Genomic DNA, 25,215 nt, shown 5'->3' with positions numbered 1-25,215 from the left:
ATGAATGCACGTTTTATACAAATCATGCTCACGTTTTTATCTAATCGTGCGCCCATTATAAGAAAAACTAAAACGAGTGCACATTTTAGATTAGCGAGACCACGATGTAGAACTGTGAGCGCACGTTTAAGGAAAACAGGCGCATGATGTAATGAAACGAGAGCACGCTCTACTTAAACGAGTGCACGATTTAGTAAAATAAAGCTCAATTTTGCAAAGTGAGCGCACGTTTTCTTCCTTCCCCCAAAAATATTGCCGTGAGCCCTCTCGGGCTCCGTACGAAACAGCCCAGTCAGGGTGCACTCTGTTTTGGATGCGTCTCGGGCACACACACGCACCCCTCTCTCTCACTCTCCGTTGCGGCCGTCGGGGAGCCGCTATACAGTAGGCTATGCAAACTCGGGATGTCTTGCTAGACAGCACTTTGTCGCCAACACAGAGTGTACAACGTACCTTAATGTTGTCATGTGTAGATGACACAAACTCAAAATATGTCTACTAACTGTAGGCCTATTTTCATCTAGAAAACGCGCATCTCTCTTCTCCCTGCATTGTTGTTTACGTCTGTGTCGCTGCGTGGAGCCTACACATGCATTGTCCTCATGCTGAAAACGTGAGCATAGGCCTACATGACAAGAAGAAAGCTAAATGAAAATGACAAAAATAGTAACGCACGTTGACTTGGATAAGTAACTTTAATCTGATTACTGGTTTGGAAATAGTAGCGCGTTACATTACTCGTTACCGAAAAAGTGGTCAAAATACAGTAACGCGTTACTGGCATCACTGCTTATAACTGACTGACACACACACACACACACACACACACACACACAGCTGTGGAAGTTGTGCTAGGTGATATGTATACAGTAATTTCCCGCATATAAGCCGCATTGTGTATAAGCCGCAGAACAGTGTTTTATGCAAGTTAAAAGAAACAAAACTATATTAACTCCATATTAACTGCTCCCCTGTATTAACCTCATACCTGAAGAAATTTTGGAAAATCAACGTATAAGCCACGGCTAATAGTCGGGAAATTACGGTAAGACCAGCCCAAGAATTTGTCTCGCAAATTTGTACATCATTCTTAGCCTGACAAGGTCACCAGAGGCAGACTAATTGTTGAGTGGCCAAACGTAGCAGTTGGGCTCTCCCGAAATCTGGCAGGGCTCCAGTGGCAGTGTTGGGAAAGTTCACTTTCTACAGTTCATAGTTCACAAATTTTAAAATGAACTCGTTCAGTTCATAGTTCATAATTCCAAATTATGAACGAAGTTCACAGCTCCAAAAAATGAACTAGTTCAGTTCATTTTTTCAATATGTTGCGAACTATACTCTTTTAAAATTGTTGCCACTGCCAGCAATTTCAATATAGCCATTTTCAGACAGGTTTTACGCACATTCTACTATAATTGCTTGCCGCATTTCTGACGGTAGCGGACATTCAAACATAAAGCATGCAAAATGAATACGGTCTCCTGTTGTTCACATCTAAGAATTTCCAATTGGGCTTTGGTTCGCTGGGCAGAAATGCGGCCGCACTGTCAGAAGAGTGTAGCTTTTACCTTGCTGCATTCGCTACCTGCAGCGTGAGAGATGGAACTGTTCAGTGACATAGGGCACTTTAAAAGGCTACACGTAATACTTCCCTTGATCATCAAGTGCGATTTTCTCCGCGATTGCATTCACATAGCAGCTGTGGCTGCATTACGGAAACATAGGTCGGCAGCAGGAAAAGTTCCTGTAGTAGGCCTAGCTAGATATACGGAAATATGAATTCAGACAGGCATAGAATCTGGCATAGACAAAAGAAGCACACGCAACGGTTGGGCAACACTAGTGCTATTAATGGTGTGTTTTTTGCCTGAACCTTATTGAACAAAATTAAAAAAAAGTGAACGTGATGTTCACATACACCAGAATGAACGCGTTCACAGAATCGTTCATCAGGCAGAAATACAGTTCGTTCAGTTCAAGTTCACCAAAATTATGAACGAGTTCATGAACTTTCGTTCAATGAACGCGTTCAGGCACAACACTGTCCAGTGGACACATAGCATAACATATTCATGAGGCAATGACATAGCGACGATAATGATCACATATGGAATGTCTCTTAAGTTACATTATGTCCTTCAGTGTTGCTGTCTGAATGACAACTATGCAGAGGATTCTTTACTGCCATGAAACACAATGTTCAGCTGGATGAGAATGTGATGCATTAAAGACATACCTTTGCGTATAGGGTTTTAGTCATAGACTGTAAAAAATAGGTTTTAGTCAACGGGTTTAAATGATGACCTCAAACCTTATGAAATTCTACCCATGGAGTGAAGAACTCTGGACTCACTTAAACTTTGATACCTTCATTTGAACTATACATGAAGTGCAATGTTTAGATGGTTGCTGGTTACTTTCTTTACCTTTTTAATTGATATGTATTTCAAGAGCAAGAAAAATAAAAGTGCAACATTGCTTACTCAGAGGATCACCCAATTTATTGATGAGCTGATGTTTCGGTCAGTCAGATCCTCATCATCAATAAATTAGCTAAACCACAGGTGTCAAACTCAAGGCCCGCGGGCCAAATGCGGCCCGCCACATCATTTCATATGGCCCGCGAGAGCTTACAGGGTCTGATACAGTATGTGGCCCGCGAGAGCTTTAAAGGTCTGATACAGTTTTTGCGTATAGGCAATACACTGCAATACAATGCACGCACGTGAGACTGACAGGGAGGCAACATCAACCACCTTCCTCTATGATCAATGTAACTGGCTACATCAGATGTGATAGCAACGCGAACGTGTGAAAACAAAATAGACCAGTATTCTAAACTATTTTAGCGAACGGAGCACCTAAATTACGCGCTCGGTTTAGCCTGCCTGTGAAACGCATGATTGTTTGAAGTGCGTGTGGTTCTTTGAGAGGGGAATCGATGTAAGTTACTTTGATTTCAATTGGTAGTTGTAAACTACGTGATACGTCTACGTCTACGTTTAAAAAGCATACATATTTGTGTGTAGTCCTATCCAAAAAAATCCAGCTTCAAAACCTTGCTAATCGAGCAAATGACTAGCTACGTTTACATGCACCCTTTCTAATCCGATTCAGGCCCAATCGGGTTGAAATTCCTTCATGTAAACAAGACAATCGGAATGAAAATCGCCGATCCGATTGGTCATTCCGATGGTTGCATGTAAACGTAGCTACTGTTTGGCCAAAAGTGAGCCTATTCCGACCGAGAAAAGGTCCATTCAGATCAGGCAAGCATAGGTAGGCTAGAAGTTTGTTGTAATCCTGTTGCTTTGCATTTTCATTTCGGTTCAAAACGAGCAACGTAGAATCCACACAACACCTTTCAACTTCAAAGAAAAAGTCCACCGGGACCGTTCGCTTCTACTGTATGTGTATAGAACGGTGTAGTGATGCAATTTTTGACATGTCAGTTTGTTTGCATCGCTGGCTAGATGTAAAACTGCATTTCGTTACTGGTATTTCGCTTGTGCAATGACAGTTAAGTTGAATATACTCAAATCTAAAAAAAAAAAATCCATGGCATGACCTCTTCCTGACTGACCAGTGACCCTTGAAAAGTCAAACTGTATGGAACTGACAGAGGTTTTTGTTTTGTTTTTACAAACATAACAATAATAAAAAGAACATGTCATGCTGATACCTTTTGCTCTTCTCGATTTTAGGGTTAAGGGTATTTTAGGGTAAGTTTTATACCGATGCTAAAGATTTTGTGGCTGGTGCTACAAATCTTATAGTTACATTTGGCCCTTTGAGGGCAACCATTGTGCTGATGTGGCCCTCGGTGAAAATGAGTTTGACACCCCTGAGCTAAACTGTTGAGTAAGCAGTGTTGCGCTTTTCTTGTTCCTTCTCTGAAATTGCACTTAGCTGTAAATAACTGCATCTACAGCATAAGGTGTGCAGGCTGCCCTCTATCCCCTGTGAAATGCTATTTGTTTCAACCCACATGCCAACATTCAAAGATTATGTTTACCATGAGTAAAAGTTATAATCTGAATACCAAATAAGTTCACAGACAGAGTGGAATCCTCCTCAGGCAGCAAAAGTCACCCTGTGAATGCACTCGAGGCCCCCGCCACCTTTCAACGTGTGAAACATCCAATAATGCACCTGTTCAAGTGACAGGATGATCTATTGTGTTAATGCTGATGTACCCTATAACTGAGTAATGGTATACATTGTGAAATTCCCTGCATTCCAGCCTTTATTTGACTAGCAGATAAGGATTGATTACATAAACCCCTATGCTGACAGAACTCTGAAAGGCATTGAGTTTCTTAGCCAGTGTAAATGTACCCGTTCTCACCGCATCACATTTACCTATTTGATCTCTTTCATGTTTTGATCTTGAGCATAGTTGAAGGTCATTGAGTAAAGGCAACAATCTGTTGAAGGTTCAAAGCCAAAACGTTATCACTCAATAAAAAACATTGATATGGAGCCAGAGTGTGTGTCGCTTCTCTACCCTCTCTGAACAATCAAAGCATAACAAAAAAGTCAATTAATCACAAAGTCTCTGAAATGGCATTAGTGCTATCATAATGTGTCAATACTAATGTGTTTATCATAAATTCATTTGATCCAAGCTGAAACCCTGATTAACACCATGAACAAGTAGGAATTTTACGTAAATAAAAAAACAGAGTGTCTATAAATAGCCTAGGCCCCATAGCTGAGCTATTTACACCCTGTGACGTAACAACAAAAGAAACGGACCATCTTGGCAGGAGATGTCCTATCTAAGTCCTAAATCTAACAATTTAGGATTATTAAAACAATATTTTAGATGGGAAAGTGGTGCTAAATTTCTACAAAGTTTGCTCAGTGAACGGGTAAAACCGTCTGTTTGTAAGCGAAATCAAGAAATGCGATCTTCTGGTTTGTTTACCGTTACCTACAGTAGCAATCACAATTTATATGCTATATTTCCCACGATCTCATCACGGGCTGTGGTGTAGTGGGTATGTGATCGGACTCCGGCTCAGGGATTCAGGATTCGAATCTCTGCTCAGGTGATGCTTTTTTTATCATGGTACGAACGACTCTCTCTTTTCTTAGATGACGTTACCTCGCGGCAAATAAGAGTTTGTGCTTTTTGAACCTGTCGAAGATAAACTAGTTTTATTTCAGTTTTGTACAGTTGAGTAGAAGTTTAAGTCAACAGTGGCAGCGCTGCTTGGAAGACAACTCAGAAAATAACTCTTTGAACTAGCTTGCCTTGATCAAGCTAGACTACCACATGACCACTCATCAGCCTAATATTTGTATAATCACTTCCATATATTTTAAGTTACCCAGACATGGCGAAACAGCTAAAAACGGTAGAGCTGGTAAATAGCCTACAGGCCTATTGACAGGGTACATGGATGTTAGACATCGGGTGTAAATAGCATTGTTGATTAGACACACCCGGGTGTAAACAGTAATGTTGATTATTTGCACCCGGGTGTAAATAGTATTGTGGATTATTTGCACCCGAGTGTAAATAGTATGTGAGTGTCTATTTGCACCCCTGGTTTTTGCACCCCTGGTGCAAATAGCCTTGACCACATAGCTGAGCTATTTACACCCTGTGACGTAACAACAAAATAGTATTATTGATATGGACATCTGGGTGTAAATAGTATTACTGACTATGGACACCTGGGTGTAAATAGTATTATTGACTATGGACACCTGGGTGTAAATAGCAACAATGGCTATTTGCCCTATGCATGAATAACAGTGTAACAGTGATCGCTATTTACAAATACCGGGTGCAAATAGCATCTGCCATTATAGACACCCCGGGTGTAAATAGTAATGTTCATAATTGCAAATAGCATCTGCCATAAAAAAAACATTACAGTTCCCATAACTGTAACATGTCATTTCATAGGTGAAGCATTGCTCATCTTTACACTCCATCAGAACACCTACTGAGGAATGCATTCCTAACACTCCTCTTTTGTCCCCGAAACCCGTTTTCCCACAGTAGGCTATAAGAGAAGGAGGAAGTGACAAATGTTTATGGAATATGAGCCCTCACACGCATGGCTTGAACTGTATCAATAACATTACGGCGTGAGCTTCTACAGGCACCTTCATGAGTCAAACCTCTCACCCAAACGATAGAGACGAAAAGGAGAGATGTTGATTATTTTGAAAGCTTAAGGGCCGTTCACACCAAGAACGATAACGATAACTATAAACAAATATCGCTCTCGTTAATATGAATGACAACGTTCACACCTAAACTATAACGATAACGACATGAAGAACGATATCGTTGTTGATCACTTTCAGAGCGATTTTGAGAACGATAAAAAGATAACAGCCAATCAGAATTCACATTCATTGACATGAGGAGAGACTTTTCTTATCGTTGGCCAGTGTGGACGCTTTTATCGTTATGGTTATAGTCATCGCTATCTGTTGTGTAGATTAGTGTTGATAATGACGTTAAGGGTCAGGGGGTCAATGTTATGACGTATTTGAGTTGGCATGTGAGACTACCTTATACCTTTGTGTAGCCGTGTTATTCTCTGCACCAACTTACATAACTTAATTGTATAATAGTATTGTTTTGTTATAATTTGTCTATTGATAGAATTTGAAATTTATTTTGCTATTGTCCTTAAATTTAGCCATACCATGCTTTAGTTATTATTATTATATATAATTAACTGAGTGACTTATTTGATTGCTATTCTCATTTCACTGTTTTATTTCTCATTAGGTTAGTGCTTAAAATTATTGTTTTACTGATAATATTACTATTCTCCCTAGTTTGTAATTGTTCACTGTTAATTTAATTTGTATTGTTATTTATTTGTATGTCGCTTTGGACAAAGGCGTCTGCTAAATAACCATAGCCATAGCCATAGCCATAGCCATAGCCACATAACATGGTGTCAGAAGTGCGCGTAATGCCACACAAGTGAAAGGAGCTGGGAGTGGGAGAGAACAGTGAGTAGCTGACCGCAACCAAAGTCTTTTTAAAGCAAGTCACGTCACTCGGCAGCCATATTGGCCATGGGGTTGGGCAGCGACTTTTACCGGAACAAGACCAGGCTCTATCTAAATGAATGGGGAGAGAGCTGGATGTTCATGTTCCGAGGTGTAAGAGACATAAAAATCACATGTTTGAAATCACGATGAAAATCAGACTAAAATCGCTGAAAAGGTTTGGTGGTTTTGTATCAAATTAACGCTTAAAAAGCCTTTTTCTTGCTGGTAATTTTGGACTGCGCATGCTCTATTCTTCACGACGCAGCTTTCAAAAAGCGTGACCGCCAAGGATCGGCCAAATGATTGGAGCAACGGCACTGGAAGAGGCGGGACATGTGCAAACCATAGCAAACCGGTGTAAACAACCGCCATCTTTCGCGTTACGAAGTTACCCCATGCTTTTCAATGGGCGATTTTTCCAGTGCAGTGTCTCCTCATATAAAAGTGTCTCTGCCGCGACTTTTTGGATTGTGACCTGCTAACGCGCGGGAAGCCAGCTAGTCCCAGGCTCTAGTCTAGGATGACGACGGAGAGGGGCAGATCTGAGCAACGCAACGAGCGGGCATTTGCAGCTGCAGCAGCACCACAAGCTCAACCCAACGTAATGACTACCGCTGCCTTCACTATCCAACCACCTGAAGCGTTCACCTTCGCAAAACCGCTGGAGTGGGAAAAATGGATACGCAGATTTGAACGGTTCCGAGTGGCTAGCAACCTAAACCTCTCGTCTGATGCTAATCAGGTAAACACCCTTATATACTGTATGGGTGATGAGGCAGACGACATTTTGCGTGGACTAAGTTTAAATGATGCCGAAAGACAAGAATACAAACATGTTAAAGAGGCCTTTGACAAATACTTTGTCCCAAAGAAAAATGTAATCTATGAGAGGGTGAAATCTAACAGAAGAGTGCAATTGGGAACTGAATCAGTGGACTCTTTTATTACTGCTTTGTACACTCTTGCCCAAAACTGTGATTATGGCCTACTGAATGACGAATTGATTCGTGATAGATTAGTAGTTGGACTGAGAGACACAGCATTGTCTGAACACTGCAGAAAGCTATCACTATGGCAAGACAATCTGAAGCCGTAAAGAGGTAACAGTCAGACCTACGGGTGGATGCTCAGACTGTTAAAAACACCATGGAAGTGGATGCTGTTACCTTTAAAGGCAAACACCAAATGCCTGGAAAGCCCAAGCTATACACACAGTCCAAGCATAGAGGCCCAGAGCCAAATGAGCAGACCGATCGATTAACATGTCATAAGTGTGGAAATGCATCTCATCCAAATTGGCAATGTCCTGCCAAAAATGTTATTTGCCACACATGTGGAAAGAAAGGCCACTTTCAGAAAGTTTGTAGGGCAGCTAAATCAGTGAATGCAGTAGTCGATGCACAGACTGAAGGTCTCCTCCTAGGTTCTGTTGAGGCTGGAACAGATCCATGGTCAGTAGAGTTAGAGATCCGGAACCAGAAAGTCAGGTTTAAGATTGATACTGGGGCTGATGTCTCAGTATCCCACATCAGACCTATAAAAACATGATAGAATCTGGCAACACATGCCCACTGACCCAGACTGAGAAACCACTTTTTGGCCCTGGCGGCAGTCGCCACACTGTCAAAGAGTCGCTTAAAAAGGGCGAACATACTGTTCAGGAAGACTTGTATGTTGTCCGTGATCTACATACTCCTCTACTAGGACGGCCTGCTATAACTAAACTGGAGCTTGTTGCTAGACTTGATAGCATTGACGTCCAAATGCTGAAAGAAACGTACCCCTCATTGTGCAGTGGTCTAGGCAGGGTACACCAGCCATACACCATCGTACTGAAACCTGAGGCAACACCATATTCCCTGTCGACGCCCAGACGTGTCCTAATTCCTCTGCTAGGGAAGGTGAAGGAAGAACTGGAGCGTATGGAGAATCTGGGTGTGATATCCAGAGTGGTTCCTTGGTATGGTCACTCATCTTGGGAAATTCATCCCTCACTTAGCAGAAAAAGACAAACCATTAAGGGACCTGCTCTCAAAGAAAAATGAATGGGTGTGGGGCCATGCTCAGCAAAATGCGTTTGACCATCTGAAGCGCGAGCTCACATCCCCTCCTGTCCTGGTCCTGTACGACTCAAACAAAGAGCTGAAACTGTCAGCTGATGCGTCTTCGTATGGGCTGGGGGCAGTCCTCCTGCAAAAGGAAGAGGATGAATGGAGGCCAGTTGCATACATACGCCTCTAGATCATTAACAGACACTGAACAGCGATATGCACAAGTCGAAAAAGAAGCTCTTGGCTTGACATGGGGATGTGAGAGATTCAAAGACTTTCTCATTGGACAGCATTTGAACCTTGAGACTGACCACAAGCCTCTGGTCAGTTTGCTGGGCAGTCAAGCGCTGTCTGAACTACCACCACGGATCCAGAGATTTCATATGAGACTCATGAGGTACTCATATTCAATCCACCATGTTCCTGGTAAGACACTGCTCACAGCTGATACACTGTCACGTGCACCTGTAAACAATGACATCAGAGCCAGCAGTGTAGCTAAAGGTCTCATGGAAGATACAAACATGTATATGGACAGAATCATGTGTAACTTACCTGCTAGTCAGACTTACCTTGCAAATCTCAGAGAACAGCTCAAAGCAGACAGCATCTGTTCGCAAGTCATGACGATGTGTCAAACTAGATGGCCAGAGTTCAGCACATCGAATGCGGTTCTCAGACAATACTGGCGAGAGAGAGCAGTCCTTACAGTGCAGGATGGGCTCCTACTTAAAGGCTCCAGACCGGTGATACCTTCAGCAATGCGAAACAGTGTTCTAGAGAAAGTGCACGAGGGACATCAGGGAGTAGTGAAGTGTAGAGAGCGAGCCAGAGAAACAGTATGGTGGCCAGGCTTGAGTGGACAGTTAAATGAACTTGTTTCGCGGTGCAGAACCTGCATTAAAGAACGTCACAATCCTGCACAGCCACTCATGCGGTCTGAGTTGCTAGAACGACCATGGCAAAAATTGGGTGCTGACATGTTTACATGATACATGCAGGGGTTGCTGAGATATAAGCTCACTTTCTGTCTGGCGGCTTCGCAAAATTGGCAAAAATGGGCAAAATTGGCTGTTACGGGCGAACGGTAAAAGTTCCGAAGAAAAAACTGAAATGGGTTGGTGAGGCATCAGCTGAGGATGCTCTGTGTCAAGTATGGTGTTGATCGGAGATTTTTTTTCTCTGTTTCCCCCCCCCCCCCCCAGACGGGCAAGGACATATATATGGTAACTTCATTGACCATGATTTGCTATGCCAAGATGAAAAATAATGTTTTTTTTGTTTTGTTTTTTTTATGTCCTGAAACATCCCCCATTAACTTTCTGAAGTTAAAATTTAGAATTTCCAAAGATTTCAATGAGTGCCCTATAAAGGGTTAAAGGGGGATTTAGGCCCCTCCCCTTTGCAAAGACAGAACGCGGAAATGATCGAACGTTTGTGCCTCTCACTCCGCTTTAACCCTCTCTGCTCTGTGCACGTTAAATGCGCTATACAAATAAAAAAGACTTGACTTGACTTGACTTGATTCTTTCTTCCAGGGTTCTAGTGGACCTCTCTGAGCTCACAGCCTGTGTGGATTCTCTGGATGAGTTGGAAGAGCACGTGAGTAATCCACTCACTGCGTACAGGCTGGTAAGAAATCTGAGGACCAAATGGACGGTGATAGAGGAAACCGTGGAGAAGAGCCCTTTATCTGGTATGCAGTGGAATGAATGCGTGCACAATCGAGAGTGTGTGTGTGTATGTGAAGAAAAATACATAGCCTAGTGTGGCAGAACTCTTATTATAAAAAAACAATTACCTCAATTATGGATTCTATGTGGAGGCTAGTGTGAGGTTACAGTGTTTATCAACTGAAAAGGCTATCCTTCTCAAAGAGGTGTGTTGCATTTTTATGGAATATAAATTGTAGGGATGCATCGATTGAGGAATAATTCTGGGCTGATACCTATACGATGTATAAAAAGCCGAAAACTGATGTCAATATCTTTTTAGTTTTATTGTTTAATTGTTTTTGTTGTTAATTATATAAGGGTATTGTTAATAAAACCTTTATTATACCCTTATGTATATTCATTGTGTTTCCAAGTGTTTCAGGCCTTCATAGCACAACATTTATTTAGTGCAGAACTGATGCAGCATGGGATAAACCCTAAAAAGATAAACCCTTGTGTGTGTGATGACATCTTCACATTTACAAATATGTGTTATGGTATTGGTTTCTTTGCTTCGAGAAAGTCTCAGTCATAACCATTGACTTGTCTCTTCAGAAGCTTCAGACAATTTTGCAGTTCTTTTCAGTGATCGTCCATGAAAGCCAAAATCTGACATAGGCCTATTTGTTGTAGCTGGATTTGCTACAAAGCCTCTAAGTCCTGTCTCCACTGGTCTTATGTGTGCTTGCCAGCATTGTTCTTTTGCTCCTGCTACCAGTTCTGCCTTAAAGGAGAATTCCGGTGTGAAATTGAGCTTAACTGTACCGAAACATGTTAAGGTGTACTCACACGTGTTTTAGACGCACTTTCACACACCCCCAGCATTCCGAACTCCTCCGTTTTCAGCCTAGCTTACAGTAGGCTTGAATCTATTAGATTGGGCATTACGTAGCCTATGCAGCTAAATCGCTATTTTTAAACCATTAAAAAGGTTCCAAGTAACTCCACACTGCATTGGTAGACTTCTGAGGGTCCTGACATTTAAAACGAGACACTGAGAACTTTGGAAATGCACAGGAAGTTTATTTAAAAAAGACTGTTTACAAGCAGTGCCTTCATAGAATCTCTCCGCTGGGCGCCATCTTGGAATCAAGTCGCGATAAGCCGACTGACGAGCACGAACGAACAGGAAGGACAGGGGAACATATTGCTAAAGTAATTCCATAGGAAATATAGTTATACTGTCTACATGAGCATGATGAGTAACAAAGCTCAAAATGTTTGCAATATGTCCCCGTCTTTCCTGTTCGTTTGTGCTCGTCAGTCGACTTATCGCGACTTCACCACAAGATGGCGCCCAGCGGAGAGATTCTATGAAGGTACTGCTTGAATAAACAGTCTTTTTTAATAAACTTCCTGTGCACTTCCAAAGTTCTAAGTATCTCGTTTTAAATGTCAGGACCCTCAGAAGTCAACCAATGCAGTGTGGAGTTACTTGGAACCTTTTTAATGGTTTAAAAATAGCGATTTAGCTGCATAGGCTACGTAATGCCCAATCTAATAGATTCAAGCCTACTGTAAGCTAGGCTGAAAACGGAGGAGTTCGGAATGCTGGGGGTGAGTGAAAGTGCGTGTGTGAGTACACCTTAACATGTTTCGGTACAGTTAAGCTCAATTTCACACCGGAATTCTCCTTTAACTTCTTCCTTTCAAAGGTTTCCTTCATTGCATCTTTAAAGGGAATAATTAGCACAATTAAATAGACAATGTGCTCACACTCAGAATTCAACACTCTGTGTGGTCTCAAAAGCAAGCAATACTCTGCAATGGACTCTGACGAAGATGTTGTGAACATTGAAACATTAGTCTTTCTTTGCTGTGCACCTATAGTAAACATCTGTGTTGCTCCGGTGATCCTCCTTCACAAGTATTGAGACAGTCCCTTCCCGTAGACGCACCAGGGGTCCGCAGAAGCATGAAGGAATGACCCTCTCTGAATACTCTGTGGAACTTGCCGTTGCCTTCTGATATCCACCAGGAGTTTCCAATTCTATCCTTTGCCTAGCCTGGATGCCAGACCGAAGTTTAGCCCCGCCTCCATTCTTTTTCTGCAGGGAACTTCGGTCTGGCATTGCTCCGTTCAGCTGCTACTATTCGAGATACACTTCAGCCCGGACCAATCACATTTCACAGGGCGGGCTTTACGTGATGATTGACATATGAACAGCAGTGACGTTCACGGCTGCATGCGTCCTCGTTCAACGAGTTGGGTGTGAGACCATGTTCGCTTAGGTTGATTTTGATTGCAACAGAAACGCTATGGCTATGAATGCATAATTTGTTCATGCAGTTTGGCCTTTCGTTTATCTTAGCTATTGAAACGGAGGTTTTATCACGGATTCGCACAACTATTTCTGAACACTTAGACCAACGAGGATATGTGGGAAAACTTCAGTTTCACTTTCACCCAGTTAAAACAGCATGTTTGGGTGATGTTGTTCCCGTTTGTTTAAAAATGTCTGTTTGCTCGTTGGGTTAACGACACACTTCCCCAGCTGTTCATTGCATACAGTTTGAAGGAATTATTTTTAAAAACGAAGGAGGATGTTTTCCATAGCCTACCCTGCTACATATTTCTGTCTTAGATTTCGCAGATACTGACAGCCAATAACTTGTTCTGTTTGGTTTGGTCTATCCAATGAGTGCAGAGCTATCCCCCCCGCACTGTATCGGTTGAATCACGCCCCTTAATCGCAGCTGAATGGAGCAGTTTCAGACTCATATTCTGATAAGAATTGAGTATGACGTCGTCAGGCTATCCTTTGCCCCCCTGTCTTCCTATATTTGTCCAATGGCCACTTTTCTGTCCTTCTCACACTAAACAAATTCTACTTTCCCAGTGACCAATCAACAAAGAGTTGACCTTACATTCCAGTGATTTTAAAACCTAATTATATCTCCAGGTGTAACGACCCTGGGTCAAACTAGTTTTACAACTGAACAGAATATGCTTTAAAGAGCCGTGGACCATACATACAGGCTTCTGTCTTCACCAATCCATTGACTGAGGTTCTGTGGAGTATAGGAAGAATATCCTAAGTGGCTCCAACAATTAAATGAATGTGGTTAGCATCTATAGGCCATTAGCCTGACGAGCCAGACCCACATCAAGATGTAGGGTCCGGACACTCACCGTAGACAGGGCTCAATCGGAGGGGTGGGATAATCAGTTGTCTTTCGAATTCCCTCCCCGCAATAGGATAACGCTAAACGAATCATCTTCTTGTTTTCAAGTAGCAGGATGCGTAACCTTCCCTCTCCACGCAATAGGATAAAATGCTCTCCGTTCCAGCAACAGCTTTGGATCTTTTAAGAGGGGTCTTAAGGCATATTTATTTAATATGCACTTAGTCCTTTGAATTTGTGATGTGTTATGGTTTGTATAATAGTATTGTTTTGTTATAATTTGTCTATTGATAGAATTTGAAATTTATTTTGCTATTGTCCTTAAATTTAGCCATACCATGCTTTAGTTATTATTATTATATATAATTAACTGAGTGACTTATTTGATTGCTATTCTCATTTCACTGTTTTATTTCTCATTAGGTTAGTGCTTAAAATTATTGTTTTACTGATAATATTACTATTCTCCCTAGTTTGTAATTGTTCACTGTTAATTTAATTTGTATTGTTATTTATTTGTATGTCGCTTTGGACAAAGGCGTCTGCTAAATAACCATAGCCATAGCCATAGCCATAGCCATAGCCATAGCCATAGGATAACGCTAAACGAATCATCTTCTTGTTTTCAAATAACAGGATGCGTTACCGTCGCAACTTCTGGTCGCATGTCAGTCACCATTATGTTAAGCCCACCCACCGACTCTATACACGCTGTGATTGGCCCGCTGGTTTTTCGACTTCTCAGCTCCCTGGCTCTATGGATCGTGCCTAGACTGCCCCGCCAGCCAAATTACATTTGCTGCCGCTAGGGGCGTCTAGATTTCTAGGCTAATAGGCCATAGTTCTCTCCAGCTGATCTTCCATCCATTACCCTTGTTTTGCTTGAAACCCCACTGTTGATCATCTAGCCTCCTCTTGTTCTCTCCTTTCTCTCTTCTCACTGGCTGTATAGCCTTGCCCTTGTCCCATGCCTTCTAATTAGCACCAAAACCGAGCTCTTCCACTCTGCACCTGCCCCAACAATATTCAAATGTTGCAACTGTTAAGTGCCACAACTTAAGCTCACAAGGCAAGAAGGTTCTATCGATGGAATTGATATCTCAACAATGAAGACCTGCATGTCTTTGGTCTCTCAGTGTGGATTTTCACCACCATCACGGGGTTATTTTCAACCATTTGAAAAATGCGACCTTTTCCACCTCGAGAAACACATCCTTTCTCATCTGAGTCTGACTTGAGACGGTTGAAGTCAACCCTGTAGCGTTGAAGTGATAAATTACATTTAATTTGACCTGCCCACCATACGTGTGTCCTCCTAGGCCTATTCTTTGTTATTTATGAACAGAACTAACTCCTGAGGGTGGTAAAGGTTAAATTCCAGGCTCTACTTACAGTCACACGAAACTCGTGGGCATGTAGCCCCACAAGGATGACACGGAACCTTTGTTTTGGTTTGATCTGTTGCCCACCACACTGTGCCCCCTGAAAGAAAGCTATAGGATGTTTCTCAACAACAAGGGGGCCTCATCGTTTGTCATGGCGCCCAAATTGTCTAGCAGCGCCCCTGCCTCACCTCAATCTGACCTGAAGAGGTTGAGAACAGCTCTGTCTGATGCCCTTCATGACCATTACAACCTTTTTTTTGTTTTTCCAATCCCTTTTTATTTCTGACCAGAGTTCCTCAAAATGGTAAAGCTTAAATCTCAGGCTCTGCCAACAGACAGAGATGTGAATGGGATAGCTCTGGCTCTCATCAGACTACAAGATACATACCAGCTAGAGCCAACAAGCATCATGGGTAGAGAACAATCAGGTAAGAGATTGTTGTCTGTATTTCCCATTTTAAGGTGACATTTGTATTGATAATATTATGATATATTATGATATTATGATAATATTATACCTGATCTCAGCAGAACTATTGTTGGGTAATGAGCAGTGACGCAAACATCGATAAAAGACATTTTTACCTAAACCAAATACGTGTATATTGTATTTTTTTAAAAAGCTATCATTCCTTTTTCTTTGGGCAAGTTCATAGATGCCATTTACTTTGTTAAACAAATACTTTGTTGTTAGTTCTGACAGGTATGGTTGCTGCAACCTCCTTGGGCCCAGATGAAACCTTCCATATAGCCATGGTCGCATATAAAAACCTGAAGTACCCACTTTACATCAGCTGGCTGGCTGAAACGATGAGGCTACTGAACTTGGGAGTGGGCAGTCTTCACTCTCTCACATCCTTCCTCCAAACGGATAACCTGCCTACGGAACTCAGCTTTATAAAGCAACTTGTGAGCCATGGTAGGCCATTTCAAGCTATACTTCAGCCCATACTCTTTGTAGTTTTATCTTTGTGAAGTGTGAATCTGAGATATGCCTGACTATTCTACCTGACCATTAATCCTGTAATCTAGGGCAGTGGTTCTCAAACTGTGGTACGGGTACCACTGGTGGTACGCGGACTGTCTGTTGTGGTACTCAGGGAGTCTCCAAGATGTTTTACTTTTATTTAATAAATCATCACTTGAAATTATATAAAAACATATCTAATGAAAAACAGTTTTAAAAAAAAATCAACTAGTTTTTATCTTTCTTGAAAATAACTAAACAAAACAATGCAAAACAGTATGTACAATGTAAAATATATTATTGGCCTACGCTACTGTATTTTAATGCTGGTCATAATGGTGGTACTTGTAGAGTCAATTGTTCTCTGAGGTGGTACTCATTGTGAAAAGTTTGAGAACCACTGATCTAGGGCATCAGGAAGCTCAAATAAATAAGAGTAGGACACTATGAAGGGTACAAATGGATAATGTCTACTTAACTGTATAACTACCACATATAGTGTGTACTGTTGTTACTGATGTTCCCTGGTGTAACAGACTACTTCCTGTCTTCTAAGACCCCACCAACATACAGGGTATGGTTCAGCAGATGTACTCCAGCACTCTGCGAAGCGTCCTTCAGGCGCTTGGGACCCGGCCACTCAACTTCAACATAGACTCACTAATACCCAGAAGCTTATACAGTAACCCGTACGAAGCCTTATGTCGAGGCAAAGGCCTCAGAATGGCAAGTTACCACAGTTGCACTGCCCCATCACACTCAACATGCATACATGAATTCCAGAAAGCTACAGTATATCTCCATTTTTTAGAAAACATTTTTAAGACATGTTATGTAATTGTATATGTCAGGTAATATCAATAAAATTGCAGTTCAGTTGTTTTGATTGAGTAAAGAGAAATGAAATGAGACTGTCCAAATACATATCCACTGAAATGACCTGGAAAACTGAAGATTCATTAAAATGGAGGATATACTGTAGCGTTTTGGAGCCAAACTCCTCCGAAACTGGTCCTCTATCACAAGAGTGAATGGCATCAGCCAGGAGGATGCTCAGTGCATGTTGTGTGTGTGACCCACAGGCACCAGGGAGACAGAAGAAGCTGTTCTGCAGATATAGCCATGGAGAGGGCAGCGCACCATGGCTCTACGCTCCCATTAAACTGCAGGAGGAGTGGGACAGCCCACCTATCGTCAGATACCTTGAAATCATATCAGACCAGGAAATAGACGCCGTTAAGAGGCTGTCCCGCCCCAAGGTGATTTAAGAGACACACCATAGACTGTATAGACACACACGCGCACACACACACACACACAGACAGAGAGAGAGAGAGACACACACTATGAGTCACACAGGTTACTGTGTACTAGTGAAGTATTTTGGAGCATTTGTCTCATGTCTTTGGTGGTATTATGTATTCAGCTGTCTACAGTAATTTCCTGTGTATTAGCCACATTGTGTATCAGTCGCAGGACACTAATATGGACAAAACCATATTAATACCATATTAACTGTCCGTGTGTATTAAAACCTCATAGTTGAAGAAATTGTGCTAAATCAATGTATAAGCCATGGCTAATAGTTGGGAAATTACGGTATTTCCATTTCAAAGCTTGAAAGGGCTATGGTCATCGATCACACAACTGGACACAAGTACTCTACAGAATCACGTGTGTCAAAAAGGTTAGAGAATCCCCATTCCCTCTATTTTGTTAACTGTATTCATGGTATAGAGTGACAGTGCTTTAGTTCATATGGTTATACCTTTTGTTTATTTTTGTTATTGTTTCCCTCAGGCAAAAAAAAAACTGTGTTTGTAAAAACTGTCATTTTTGTTATGATCATGATTTTTGTTTTATCCCATGTCAGTTTACTATGTCCATATTAGCTTTTGGTAATGATAAGATGATCACTGACATACAGTCTGTGTTAATGTCAGTACCTGGCTGAAAGACGAGGAGGACCCTGTCATCCGTAAACTGAGCCAGAGGATAAGTGACATCACCGGTCTAGACATGACCACGGCTGAGAGCCTGCAGGTAATCTCTGGCCAGGAGCTCTGCTGCTCAATGGCATGTTTCCCTCATGGAAAGAGGATCCTGTGATTTTGTGCATTGTAGTATTCAGATCACGCCAGTAGACTGAATCTGTATTAATGTCTACATGTCTAAGTTTGTACGTACTGCTTACATCATCACGTTTGTATATGCACCAACCGGATGTGAGGTTGAGGGCGCGAGTTCGGATGCTCCGCACGTCGCCGGAGTTCTAGACCTCCACCTAGCCATTATTTCTATCGAACCGGTCACCTCGTCGGCCGTTATCCCTTACATAATGCGAAGCTCCGTTTGATCATTTATATGTAAGCTCATAAAAATGTCACATGCATGTACTTTATTTACAGTAGCGGGATGATTTTTTTGCCATCTCTTGATTCTTAATGCTAGACTTTAACACATTGATTTCTCTCTTTGGCAGTGCTCTGGGGTGACATGTATGGGGCACTATGAATTAAATGTTTTTTTTATTATTTCTTTATTATCAATGTTTACTGTATATTTCCTTTTTAGGTGGCCAACTATGGAATTGGTGGACAGTATGAACCACATTTCGACTCTAAGGTATGCAGAAGAGGAAATCTTAATCTTGGCAGAAGATCAATAAGGACATGATATCGCATGGAAATATCTGTGCCTGAGCTTCTCAGAGAAATCGACGTGATTAAATATAATTATCCCATATCCATCCAATCTTAAACATGCATACCTGAATTCAGACACTGTGCCTGACAGCTTTTATTCATGTCATATAATACCAGTTATTCACTTCACAGCTCGGGAATGACCCTGACCATGCACTTAAAGGTGGAAGAATAGCAACCATCTTAATATATGTAAGGTTTTTAATGTTATTTATCTCACTGTTAAGTTATTCTCACAGTTTTGTAGGGCCAACATTTTGAAACACATTGTTTATTTGTCTTAGATGAGTGATGTCAAATTGGGTGGTTCTACAGTGTTTCCTGATATAGGTGCAGAAATACTACCACAAAAGGTGAAAAGATCACACGCACGTACACACACACACACACACACACACACACACACACACACACACACGTATACACACACACACACACATACACACACACACGTATACACACACACACACACACACACACACACACACATGCTAGACTACATGATTTACAGACCGCTGTGAGATTCTCCATTGCCTCATCTCCCGCTGTGTAGGGCTCTGCGGTGCTGTGGTATAACATTCTACGGAATGGCCTGGAGGACGACCGCACCTTACATGCCGCCTGCCCTGTTTTCCTAGGGAGCAAATGGGGTGAGAACACCTACATAAGACTAGACGGACTTTGAGGTGCCTTTAGCTCCCATGTTATCCTCGGGATCAGTTTGACCCCAAGCAATGTTTAACGTCATAACATGTATGATTCACTTCTTTTGTGGCAGGACTGTGTAAGTCAAAAGGTGAAGCAACAGCAAGCTTGTGGGCTGCTGACACTGGATGGGCAATATTGCCAGTCAGGGTTCCAGGGCTCATGGAGGGGTGTGGGGGGGTGGGATTGTTTTGTAGGGCTTTTGATGGTGGTTATTACACTCTTTTTAAGTACCTGCCACAATAAAAATGGGTAACAATATTAACTAGAAATGCAATTCCAAGGAATTACCAGTGCATGAAAATGCAAAAATAGATAGATAATGTAGATATGGTTACTAAGGTGTAGCTAGGGTAAACATGGTGGTTGCATAGTTTACAGAGAGTTGATAGTGTGAAGGTAGACAGTTTAAAGATGAATGATTCCAGTTCTAACTTAACTAATGATTTCTATTCATGTTAAAATGTTGAATAGTTAACTTAGCTAATGATTTCTAGCAGTTACGCTAAAAATGCTAATAATGTTAGCAATGTTAACTTTATTAACAATGCTAACCAGGTTGATTAGCTAACTTAACCGATGATTTCTAGCAGTAATGCTAAAAATGCTAACTATGCTAACAATGCTAAATTTGCTAACAATGCTAACCAGGTTGATTAGCTAACTTAGTTGATGATTTTTTGCAGTTATGCTAAAAATGCTAACAATGCTAACCATGCTAACTAGCTAACTTGCTAGTGAGGACTTTTATTTTGAAACATTTGTTGCTAGGGTATCCATGGTGGGCACTATCAGGAAACAAGAAGTTACTGCAGTATAATCATGTTGGTTGCTATGGAAACGGTCATAAACACTTAATTTTAATGGTTGCTATGTTGGTTGCTACTGTAGGTACATGGAGGTTTCATGTAGTTGACTGGAGGCATAGTGGATGATAACTGACAGTTGGAATGGTTGAACAGTTCAATAGTTGAGTAGTTTCAATGGTTAAATGATTTAATAGTGTATTATTGCAGTGAGGACTTTTATTTTGAAACAGTTGTGGACAGAGGAAACAGTTAACAGGATATGTAGTCTTCTGAGAGACTGTATGCTTAAACCCAGAGAAACTGACAGTTGGTGCCCAGGTGGCCGGCCACCTGGCGTAAGATTCTAATTGCTGCCATGATGTCATAATGAGCAATGTTAAGTCTATGGGGGAAATTGTAATAGTTTTTAACTAATAGTTTAAAAAGTATAAAAGTTACAAAGTTGAAAAATACAAAGCACACATGGCGTAAGCAAGACCTACGCAACAAAGTTTGAATGAAGTTTATACGTTAAACGGTTCAAGCTGAATTGCGTGCGTTAGAAGAAGAACTAGAAATGCAATTCCAAGGAATTACCAGTGCATGAAAATGAAAAAAAATATAGATAGATGATGTAGATATGGCTACTAAGGTGTAGCTAGGGTAAAAATGGTGATTGCATAGTTTAAAGAGAGTTGATGTGTGAAGGTAGACAGTTTAAAGCTTAAACATTCCAGATGTAACTTAACTAATGATTTCTAAAAGGTATGTTAAAATGTTAACTATGTTAACAATGATAACCAGGTTGATTGGTTTACTTAGCTAATGATTTCTAACAGTTATGGTAAAAATGCTAACAATGCTAACTATGTTAACAATGCTAACCAGGTTGATCAGCTAACTTAAATAATGATTTCTAACAGAAATGTTTAAAATGCTAAAAATGCTAACAATGCTAACTATGCTAACTAGCTAACTTGCTACTGAGGACTTTTATTTTGAAACATTTGTTAATAGGGTATCCATGGCTGCCACTATCAGGAATAAAGAAGTTACTGTAGTAAAATCATGTTGGTTGCTATGGAAACGGTCATAAACGCCTAATTTTAATGGTTGCTATGTTGGTTGCTAGGTACATGGAGGTCTCATGTAGTTGACTGGAGGCATAGTTGATGATAACTGACAGTGGGAATGGTTGAACAGTTAAATAGATGAGTAGTTTCAATGGTTAAATGATTTAATAGTGTATTATTGCAGTGAGGACTTTTATTTTGAAACAGTTGTGGACAGAGGAAACAGTTTAACAGGTATATGTAGTCTTCACAGGGAATGTATGCTTAAAGCCTGAGAGAGAGAGAGAGCTGCTGCAGCTGGCCTGGCCACCTGGCAGAAGATTCTAATTGCCCTATTATGATGTCATAATCACAATGTTAAGTCTATGGGGACATTTTTAATAGTTTTTAATTTCTAGTTTAAAAAGTATAAAAGTTACAAAGTTGAAAAATACATAGCACGGGTGTCCTAAGCAAGACCTACGCGTCAAAGTTTGAATGATGTTTCTACGTCAAACGGTTGAAGCTGCATTAAAAGCGTTAGAAGAAGAAGAACTAGAAATGCAATTCCAAGGAATTACCAGTGCATGAAAATGCAAAAATAAATTATAGATAGATAATGTAGATATGGCTACTAAGGTGTAGCTAGGGTAAACATGGTGGTTGCATAGTTTAAAGAGAGTTGATAGTGTTTAGGTAGACATTTTAAAGCTTAAACATTCCTGTTCTAACTTAACTAATGATTTCTAACAGGTATTCTAAAATGTTAACTATGCTAACAATGATAACCAGGTTGATTGGTTTACTTGGCTAATGATTTCTAGCAGTAATGCTAAAAATGCTAACAATGCTAACAATGCTAACCACGTTGATTAGCTAACTTAGCTAATAATTTTTAGCAGTTATGCTAAAAATGCTAACAATGCTAACAATGTTAACTGTGCTAACAATGCTAACCAGGTTGATTTGCTAACTTAGCTAATCATTTTTAGCAGTTATGCTAAAAATGCTAACTATGCTAACAATGTTAACTATGCTAACCATGCTAACTAGCTAACTTGGTACTGAGGACTTTTATTTTGAAGCATTTGTTGATGGGGTATCCATGGCTGCCACTATCAGGAATAAAGAAGTTACTGTAGTAAAATCAGGTTGGTTGCTATGGAAACGGTCATAAACGCTTAATGTTGATGGTTGCTATGTTGGTTGCTAGGTGCATGGAGGTCTCATGTAGTTGACTGGAGGCATAGTTGATGATAACTGACAGTTGGAATGGTTGAACAGTTAAATAGTTGAGTAGTTTCAATGGTTAAATGATTTAATAGTGTATTATTGCAGTGAGGACTTTTATTTTGAAACAGTTGTGGAAAGAGGAAACAGTTAACAGGATATGTAGTCTTCACAGAGAGATTGTATGCTTAAAGCCTGAGAGAGAGAGAGGGCTGCTGCAGGTGGGGCTGGCCACCTGGCATAAGATTCTAATTGCTTAATGATCCGATTGTGATGTCATAGAGGCCAATGTTAAGTCTATGGGGAAATTTGTAATAGTTTTTAATTTATAGTTTAAAAAGTATAAAAGTTACAAAGTTGAAAAATACTTAGCAGCCTTCCCCTATTTAAGACCTACGTTGCGACGTTTGAATGAAGTTTCTAAGTTAAACGGTTCAAGCTGAATAGAAAAAATGAATTTGATCAGCGGAATAATAATAATAAGAAGAAGCCTTGGAAGAACAGTACAGTGCATTTTCATGCACTGTAATAAGAAGAAGCCTAGGAAGAACAGTACAGTGCATTTTCATGCACTGTAATAATAAAAAGTTGAAGAAGCCTAGGAAGAACAGTACAGTGCATTTTCATGCACTGTAATTATAATCATTTTCTGAGGGTTTATTTAGCTGGGGTCAAATTGACCCCAAGGATAACGAATATCGGTGAGATTTGAGGGTAACATAAGGGTTAACCTGTCTATTCTCACAATTAAATTACATATACAGTATGCAAATATTGATTAATGGCTTTGTATACACGTTGGATTTAACCCACATTTTAAATGTAAAATAAGAGAGAATGTGAAATGGAGGTCATTAATTGATTGAATTTTGTTTGTTCGTTTTGTTTGTATGACTACAGTGGCAAACAAATGGGTTCGGATGAGAGGTCAAGAGTTCAGGAGAAGATGTTCTCTGTCACCCACTGAATGAGAGATGCCTGGAAGATTGAAATTGTAGACTGCTGCACGGTGCATACATACTGTACACACACACACACACACACACACACACACTGACAGACACGTACTCACACAGCAGAGTATTGTTATGTGGACAGACTGAACTAACATGGACTGTTATTTTATTAGCCACCCTCTGCGTTGCAATATAGGCAGTGAACTTACGCTGACCAGCTAATGTACTGTACAAAGCAACAGGGAATACGCATCCACGGGACATTTGCCTCTCTCTCTCTCTCTCTCTCTCTCTCTCTTGAAAAGCTTATATATTGTTACATATATATATATATATATATATATATATATATATATATATATATACACACACACATACATACATACATACATACATACATATATAAATGAATGAATGAAATGCATAATTATACATTCATACTTTGCTTTGCAATTATGGTTGGCATCTGCTTTGTGAGTTATTGAATTGTAGCCTAGGGGCATCTTGGGCAAAGTTTCTTGGGCATGAAAGCTGTCTGATGGGGGAGCATTGAGCACATTATTGAAGTTTGCACTTTGGATCTTGCTCAAGATATTAGAAACTTTGCACTTTGCCAGATTATTGTCAGAATGTTGGGGGAAAAAATTACTTTTCCTCTTCAAGCAAATAGGAATTGAATCCATATCGAAAGTTGTGCGGCGGGTATGGTGCCATATAGGAATTTATTGATTAAAGCGATGCTGACCAGTAGGTGCCACTGTTCGCAAAAGCACGTCCAAATGAAATGTTGACCACATGCAGTAAAAACAGTTGATGTAACGTAGGTCAGTGTGTACTGACTGCCAGATGAATTCATTAGCCTTATTTTACGCTGCTTACTTATTGATCCTCAGGTATCAAGTTGCATCAAGTGTTTATAGTGAGCATCATTGCATGGCAATGTCTAGCTAAAGATACAGTACATTGTGTGTGTGTGTGTAGCCTAATTCACATTAGCCAAAATGTGGATTAAATACAAGTAGTATGTAAGTCACATACAGCTTGTAAAATGACCCAGGTTGGGATGAAGCAGAGAGGAATAGTGGCGAGGGCCCATCAATAACATTTCCACACACAGGGCACACACAGCACTTCTCCCAAAGAGAGAGCTTCTCAGTGTAGAAAAAATCACTGGGCCGGGTGGGAACCAGGAGGAAGGGAAAGACATCCAATCTCTTTCCTCACAGCGGGACATCCGTGAACGGTCTCACACGTGCGCCACAGCTCACATAACGGCCAAGGTGTTCCAAGAAACACTGTCCGGAGCCGCTTCCGAGCCAGCGAGGAACATTGAAATGCTCCGAGGGCAGCTAGGGTTTTTCAAAGTTCCCCTTGCCAACTGTCCTGAAGTGCCCCCATGGCTACATAAGATGGGGGAAGTGCATCACGGCCAAATAGATTAATGTAATAGAATAGGTCAGTGAAGTTACTGACCGCGGGGATTGTTCTGCCGATACAATCTCA

At 40.8% G+C, this 25,215-nt stretch overlaps 1 protein-coding gene across 1 annotated transcript in view; it reads left to right on the top strand.

The window, feature by feature from the left end:
* LOC134079780 (prolyl 4-hydroxylase subunit alpha-2-like) overlaps nt 1–24,000 on the top strand; it is a 32,439-nt gene extending 8,439 nt beyond the window's left edge. The window contains exons 3-14 of the mRNA XM_062535855.1: nt 10,622–10,779; nt 15,600–15,737; nt 16,004–16,228; nt 16,833–17,002; nt 17,359–17,535; nt 17,893–17,963; nt 18,220–18,319; nt 18,851–18,901; nt 19,114–19,173; nt 19,266–19,334; nt 19,535–19,631; nt 23,657–24,000. Coding sequence (XP_062391839.1) covers nt 10,622–10,779; nt 15,600–15,737; nt 16,004–16,228; nt 16,833–17,002; nt 17,359–17,535; nt 17,893–17,963; nt 18,220–18,319; nt 18,851–18,901; nt 19,114–19,173; nt 19,266–19,334; nt 19,535–19,631; nt 23,657–23,727 — 1,387 coding nt within the window. The 3' untranslated portion in view covers nt 23,728–24,000. The remainder of the gene's footprint in view (nt 1–10,621; nt 10,780–15,599; nt 15,738–16,003; nt 16,229–16,832; nt 17,003–17,358; nt 17,536–17,892; nt 17,964–18,219; nt 18,320–18,850; nt 18,902–19,113; nt 19,174–19,265; nt 19,335–19,534; nt 19,632–23,656) is intronic.
* Nucleotides 24,001–25,215: the final 1,215 nt, after the last annotated feature.

Source organism: Sardina pilchardus, chromosome 5 (assembly GCF_963854185.1).
Source record: "Sardina pilchardus chromosome 5, fSarPil1.1, whole genome shotgun sequence".
Classification (NCBI taxonomy): Eukaryota; Metazoa; Chordata; class Actinopteri; order Clupeiformes; family Clupeidae; genus Sardina; species Sardina pilchardus.
This window is presented reverse-complemented; position numbering and strand designations above follow the sequence as displayed.